At 42.8% G+C, this 7,621-nt stretch overlaps 1 protein-coding gene across 3 annotated transcripts in view; it reads right to left on the bottom strand.

Moving 5' to 3' along the window:
- Positions 1 to 1,296, bottom strand: part of celf4 (CUGBP, Elav-like family member 4) — an 84,853-nt gene extending 83,557 nt beyond the window's left edge. For all 3 annotated transcript variants that reach the window (XM_020592597.1, XM_020592599.1, XM_020592598.1), the window contains exon 1: positions 609 to 1,296. In XM_020592597.1, coding sequence (XP_020448253.1) covers positions 609 to 885 — 277 coding nt within the window. In that variant the 5' untranslated portion in view covers positions 886 to 1,296. The remainder of the gene's footprint in view (positions 1 to 608) is intronic.
- Positions 1,297 to 7,621: the final 6,325 nt, after the last annotated feature.

The raw sequence follows: 7,621 nt of genomic DNA, 5'->3' as shown, positions 1-7,621 counted from the left end.
CCCACACACCCACCCACACACACACACACACACACACACACATTATGGGTACATGAGTGTAAGGTGCTGCGGGCAATCAAACACAGCCTCCACGCTATTGCAACGTGAAAACGTGAGGTTAATGGCCTGGATTTAGCAGTGTGGTCACTGAAAGAACGTTTACAATCACCAGACTAGATGTATGAATGCTTCCATGCACACTGCCCAAACAGGAACATTGCTCCTCCTAATAACACAATACATAAATTAATACATGCCGTCGTGACTCACGATTCGTGACACTCTCATGCTTGGATATGTTTGCTCCATAAGGTAAAAAAATGAAGCGCTAAATTTGAGAAGCAGTGAAACCAGTGACAAGTCTAAAAAATAAATATGCTTTCTGGTGCCTCAAATGACAACAACAGCAACAACAACAACAACAACAACACCACTATTAAGTCACCCGGGCTTCAGCACGAGAAAAAATTGCTCAATTTGCCAACAATTTGCAGTTCTACGCGTCAACTCCTTCTTGACTTAGAGTCATCATTCTTATCAATGTGACAGAAATCACACTGACAACAAGTATAGCCATAGCTGTCCAGGGGAATATTGGCATTACCCACCTTTGTGCATGCCCGTGAACCGGTCCTTGAGCACAGTGAGCTCGTAGATCTTGCCGAACTCCTCAAAGAGGGGCCGGAGGTCTTTCTCATCCAGGTTGCGGGGGATCTGACCGATGAAGAGTTTGATGGCATCATGGTCCTTCATTGGGATGGTGGCCGGGCAGCCCGCCGGGCTGTGGCTGTGGCTTAATCCGTTCATGAGCCCATTCGTGCTGGCGGAGACCACACCGACACCGTGCACCGTGCCGTCCACCTGCCCGTTGGTTAAAGTTGCCATCTTCGGACCGGCCAGTGAGTTGGGATGGGTACAACAGTAGGAAAAGGAAAAGGGGAAAAAAGCTGGTAAAAGTCTTGGTCAAAATTTGGTTCCGAGACCAAGCCGTACCAGAGCTGGTTCCGATCTCGTCCTATCAAGGCCAATTATTACATTGATGTGAAAACACATGTAGCATTTGGCTGAAGACGCATATCAAAAGCGCGCAATGCCGTTGGTCCCGGTGGAGTCTTTGATTCCTTATATTTATGTCCTAGCAAATAACTCGTTCATTGATTTCATAAAAGAGAGACAGAGAGAAAGAGAGAGAAGGAGAAGGGGGAGGGAGAGAGAGTGAGAGGGAGAGAGACCAAGAGCATTCACTGTCTATTTACACCCACGTTCCCTCGTCCCAGCTTCTTGGCACCCTTTTATTTTTTTTGCATTGAGGAGTCGGGATGGGTGTCTTCTCGGTTTAAACGGACAGGGTCGGCTCAGTCTGTGCCAGAAGACCGGGGAGGTTTGAGTAAAGGGGGCCGATATAAACTCAGCATATGTCAAACCTAGCGTTTTCTACCCCCCTCTTTTTCTTTTGCCAGCACCGAGTGGTACATTCCACAAAGGGGAGAGGGTCTATAAATAGAGAAATATAGAGAATACGGTCCTTTGTGCTCCTACTCAGAGCAAAAAACTACACGTTCACGAGTTCAAAAATGTATTACTTTATTACCGACATGCACACGTTTCCGTAACTGTAGTAAGTTGTCAAACTGTCCTAATGATATTTGCACCTGACATGTCTCAAATCATGCACAAATGAACGCTCGTGGCAGATAGGATGTGACTGAAAGGGTGGTTGTCGCTCTCAGGTTTGCTTTTGTGCTTAAATCTCATTTCGTATCATCTCATAGTCTTCGTCATCTTGGCAGCAGCAGTGCGTCGCTGCTTCCCCTGTGGTGGTGGACGGTGGACAGCTCCGTGGTGCTGAAATGCGGTGCCACCGGCGAAACGAATGCGCACTGATGGAGGAATACCGACGGTTCCGACTGCTCGTTATTCTTAAGAGCAAACATAGGTTTTGCACCGGTGACACGGTGTACTATTAGCTTCTTCTGCCATTTCCAAAGTTATGTGGATTAGGTGATTTGATTATCCAAAAAGGGAAAGTCTGTGAGCACCGCCGAGTGGCGTAGAGAGGGGGAGCACGGAAGATAAAACACACAAGATTGGGACAAACTGGCCAGAGGCATAGACATCCACATTCTTCGATGCCCGTAGCCCTTTAAATTTTTTTAGAGTGATGAAGATGGTCAAAAACACAAAAGGAAGCCAAATCTCAGACTTGAGAAAAGACAGGGACTTCACGGTAAATATGCAGGCACGTCACAACTTGAACTGTAAATGTAGTGCAAAACGCCTGAAAAGCTTTCAGGCCTACTCTGTCATTAGGGAGGACATCCCATATTTATTCAGATTCCTCATCAAATGAAGGCTAGTTATCAATCAGTTTTAAAACACAAAGAGAGTTGCCAGCATTATTTCTTTAGGAATCCTTGACTTATGAAAATCGTAGTGCCAGTGAGTTAGGTGTTGATATTAAATAGCGCTCTGTGTGGTATTTTAATGGTTAAATATACAACAAATCAAAAGTCTGTACACACTTTCTTATTGAATTGAATGGAAAACTCTGTCTAAACGTTTGTCTGGTAGTGTAAATTAAATGAACGTTTGTGACTGGCACACAGTGCAATGGAAGAACCGATCATTCCTGAATAAATGGGTGAAAAAAAAACAAAAAAAATCAGTTTTATAAGGTTCAACATATTTACATTTTAGTATCATGTCTTCAGAAAGAGCACTCGTTATTATATGGCAAAGAAAACTATCTTAATCCTATAGCCACAAGCAGGACTCTTATTTGTGACGTTACACAACTCGAAGTGCAAAAAGGTAATTGATAGCTTATATGGCTGAAATGTATTTGGAATATGGGATTAGATATTTCAAATTCATACTAGTCTGAGCAGAGTGTGACCTCTCAGTTAAGATCATTGACTGTTCTAGTGTATTCCATTGGGAATCAGTTCCTGTTTATCTCTATTCTCAAAGGACAACTATGATAATTGAGGTCATGGCAATGTGTAGACTGTGAGTTCTGATATTCCTATTGAAATTCAATCAGAACAATGGCATTTAACAGGTCATAAAAAATACAGCAAATACATAAATAATTAAATTAATACAAATAAATGAGTGACAATAAAGTTATGACATGTGTGTCTCAAGTTGAGCGGCCCCTTGAAACTATATAGAAAATGGAAAATTTGCTTTCCCCTCTGGGTTAGCCTGCGGCTCCACTCTCTCCCAGAGACACACACATATATTAAATAAAGATCTATATTGATACACAGTATATTGAACAGACAGATTATATTTCACTAACATTCACAAAACCATACTTAAGACCATGAACACTAGGCTGCTGCTTAATGTGGCTGCAAAACTAAAAGCAGCAATACAATGCCTATTGTATGTGGGCTATGGCAGCATTTTATATTCATATCCAACCAAGGGGTGAATTGTAGGGTCTATAGGCCACAAGGAAACTGAGCCATACTCCAGTGAAAATGAACTGGTGGTGTACTTCAGTGTCTTCTGTTAAGCCATGCAGCCTAAAGGCCTCACAAAACTGCATCCACGGCTCATAATGTTGACCTATTTGCTTTCACTTTTGACTATGAGGTATTTCCCCCCCCCCAACCTAGACATTAGCCAACCATTAAATGACAAAAGTGACACACTCGGCGGCTCTCTCACCTCTTTCTGCTCTTTCGCCAGCCAAATGGCCCGGTAATGTCATCCCGTTCTCACGGCACGACCAGGCCCCAGCAAGGGGGGTGGTGGGGGGTACTTGGCTTTCTTTGGCATGACACCGTGCTCTGCTCTCCAAGCTTTCCCTCGAGGCCACGCTCCATTCAGCACGGCAGCCTTGCCTGTGCTCATGCCTGACTTACCTCCAGCAATATTTTTAATACAAGGGTGAAATGGGAAGGCACAAATCATTGTAATTGTGTTGAGTGGGTACTGCCGTGATGATTATGTAAGGTACGGCGCCATGATGGTTCCCTCACGGTCTGTCTTGTCACACAACCTACCTGTGAGCCACTATAAATGTTTTGCGTGTCGCCCGGAGTGAAGTGGTTTCGGTGACTGAGCCCATTGGACTGATAATAATAACACGCAATTAACGAGCAAGACTTGTAACAGTGTGTCTCCTCGCTCCCCAAATGGTACTTATTTCAGTCCGTTTGGGTATACTCAAAAATGACTGTGTAGCTCTTGCAAATCATTTATACCCACTGCACAGGCTTGCAGAGAGCAACACTCAGTCACTTGGTCAAACATTCTTCTTATTTATTCTCTAAACTCTGCACATTCCTCTCTAAATGTATTTGATACAATCAAATGATTTCATTTCTACAAATGTAAATAAAATCTGAGGATATTAATATGTTTTAGTGTTACCTGTTTCAGTGAATAGACTGTTGCTGACAGAAATGTGCCTCTGTCCATGGTGCTGAAATTAATATGGGGCAATCCTTGCTCTTTTACAAGAAGCCCATGCCAATTCTCAAGAACACTTAAAAAAAGCTTAAGGCCAATAAAATGGCTGTATTGCCAGGTTGTAGATGACCATATGTGGACCCACTGCTTTTCTCATAATATTCCACTAAGCTCATCATAAAGAGGTCACTTCGTTCATATCATACAACAGAAGAAGTCTATTTTGCCCTTGGAATATTGTTCCCTTGCTCATCATGACTTCAGTTTTCAGTTTCAGCACTGTAAACGGTTGCAGCAAGGCAAATTAATGAAAAGGGAAATGAAATTCTAGGTAGCCAAGTTACACAAATAGATTGATAATCAGCATGGGGCACCATAAAGAGCTCTGGTGTGTTCAGTATTACCTCTTCTGCATATTAATCTCCTTTCTCACCTCTCCTTCATATGGGACAAAGTTCTAAATCTCCTGTAGCCTAAGGAGGACAAGAAGGTCCCCTTTAACTTGATTAGCACCAATTTGTTAGAGATCGGAGGGGATATGCTGAGAAAAAAATCACAGCAATAACTTAAAATGTATGTATGCAGGACATGGCGATGATTGCATGTACTTTATCTATGTGGCATCATGATTTTATTTCCGCTGCATATCACATGTGGAATTATGTTATGTTCACAGATTCATGCCTAGTTCTACTGTAAATACAATTATTTCTTATGAAGACATTAATAAGGAAGGACACAAACATGCAGAAACACATACAAACATAGTTGGTAAATGGGAGATGGAATATTTCTTAATTTCTTGAGGAAAAATGTATTTTATTGGGTCATACAGTGGAAGTTTATTGACACTGGGATGGGAGGTGGCATATTATTTCCCCTTGGGCAAAAACAAACAAAGCTACAAATGCATTCAGTAATGCATTTGAACCATTAAAATAATTTGCAAAATATCCTTCCAGCAGAACCAAGGACTAACATGTCTTTAAAACATGTTTAGTTTAATACACACAATACTGTAGGAAACTAGGCTTGAGGTACTGCTACATGCATTTAACACATAATCTAAGGCATCAGACTCTAGTGACCTGAGGAAATGATTTTTAACAGTTTTACTAACCAGGTTTAAACAGTGCTGAGGTACAAGATATTAAAAAGTGGACAATCCCTATTTCTCTGTAAGAATTGAAAATAGCTGTATTACATACGTATATACTGCCCAAAATTGCTAAAATGAACATACAGGGAAGTACAAACCAATAATGACAAGATTCTATGGATTTTATTAAACTAAAACGTGTAGATTCATAAATTGCAGAGTCTCCTGCTAAACTCATTCTCTAGAGCAATGAGGTGTGTCTGTCTCTCGCCCCTGTGGTTATACCTGGGCTGCACTGGAAAGAGATTAGTGCGGTGACATTTGACATGGGTCGGCGTCTCTGCTTGTGTCAATTGCACAGATCAGCCATAGTGACAGCTCCTCTCCTTGACTGAGTTGCTGTCCCGAAAACACAAGCCTCTTGACAAACAGCAGTTTCTTGACAAAATCCCACTTGCATGCACTGTGCACATGCAGTATAAATACAGCTTAAGGCACACCCCCACATGCATGCCTTCACATTCAGAAACATGACAGAAAATTAACCTAATTCTATTGCACTTCCTTTGTGACTTTAAAACCGTATTGTTGTGTCAGATGTCTCAAGTCATCTAGTCAGTCATTCAAGACAGCAAATGTCTTCAGCCTGGCTGCTGTTTGAATCATGCAGCACCAAAAATCCTATTTCCGCTACAACAGATCAATTCCAAAAAGAGGTCACAAAGTGAGGGTAACTCTGACCCCTGGCTTTGTTGGTGCACACTGATGATACTCTGAGAGCTTGACCTGGTTGTCAGGGTGATGCGACACCTCTATTCCAGATAGGCGGTCATTTTGGGGCCAGAGTTTCTGACTCCACAGTGTCATTAATTGCTCTGGGGAGGAAAGTAGAACTCACAGGGGAGTGTGATAACACCTGGTTCTCTGGTATACCCCAGGGCAAAAAATGTCTAGAGTAAGGATGAAGTGTAGTATGTGTGTCATTGCACTTGTGTAGAAGTGTCCCAATGTGTGTGTGAACACTGTGTGCACGTGCTCATTTGTGTGTATGTGTATATTTTATTTTTAGACCACTGGAATTCACTTGTGACACAGACACACGCACACACATATACACTACATTGCCAAAAGTATTCCCTCGCCTGCCTTCACATGCAAATGAACTTGAGTAACAATCGATTCTTAATCCATAGGGTTTAATATGATGTTGGTCCACCCTTTGCAGCTATAACAGCTTCAACTCTTCTGGGAAGGCTGTCCACAAGGTTTAGGAGTGTGTTAATGGGAATTTTTGACCATTCTTCCAGAAGCACATTTGTGAGGTCAGACACTGATGTTGGACAAGAAGGCCTGGATCACAGTCTTCGCTCTAATTCATCCCAAAGGTGTTCTATCAGGTTGAGGTCAGGACTCTGTGCAGGCCAGTCAGGTTCTTCCACACCAAACTCACTCATCCATGTCTTTATGGACCTTGCTTTGTGCACTGGTGCGCAGTCATGTTGAAACAGGAACGGGCCATCCCCAAACTGTTCCCACAAAGTTGGGAGCATGAAATTGTCCAAAATGTCTTGGTATGCTGAGGCATTAAGAGTTCATTTCACTGGAACAAAGGGGCCAAGCCCAGCTCCTGAGAAACAACCCCACATCATAATCCCTCCTCTAACAAACTTTGCACTTGGCACAATGCAGTCAGACAAGTTCCATTCTCTTGACAACTGCCAAACCCAGACTTGTCCATGGGATTGCGAGACAGAGAAGCATAATTTGTCACTCCAGAGAACACATCTCCACTGCTCTAGAGTCCAGTGGCAGTGCGCTTTACACCATTGCATCTGACACTTTGCATTGCACTTGATGATGTAAGGCTTGGATGCAGCTGCTCGACCATGCAACCCCATTGCATGAAGCTCTCTACGCACTGTTCTTGAGCTAATCTGAAGGCCACATGAAGTTTGGAGGTCTGTAGCTATTGACTCTGCAGAAAGTTGGCGACCTCTGTGCACTATGCGTCTCAGCATCCGCTGACCCCACTCTGTGATTTTACATGGCCTACCACTTCATGGCTGAGTTGCTGTTGTTCCCAGTCACTAACAGTTG

Source organism: Monopterus albus, unplaced genomic scaffold, assembly GCF_001952655.1.
Source record: "Monopterus albus unplaced genomic scaffold, M_albus_1.0 scaffold18.1, whole genome shotgun sequence".
Classification (NCBI taxonomy): domain Eukaryota; kingdom Metazoa; phylum Chordata; class Actinopteri; order Synbranchiformes; family Synbranchidae; genus Monopterus; species Monopterus albus.
Note: the sequence above shows the minus strand (reverse complement) of the source record. Positions and strands in the feature narration are given on the sequence as shown.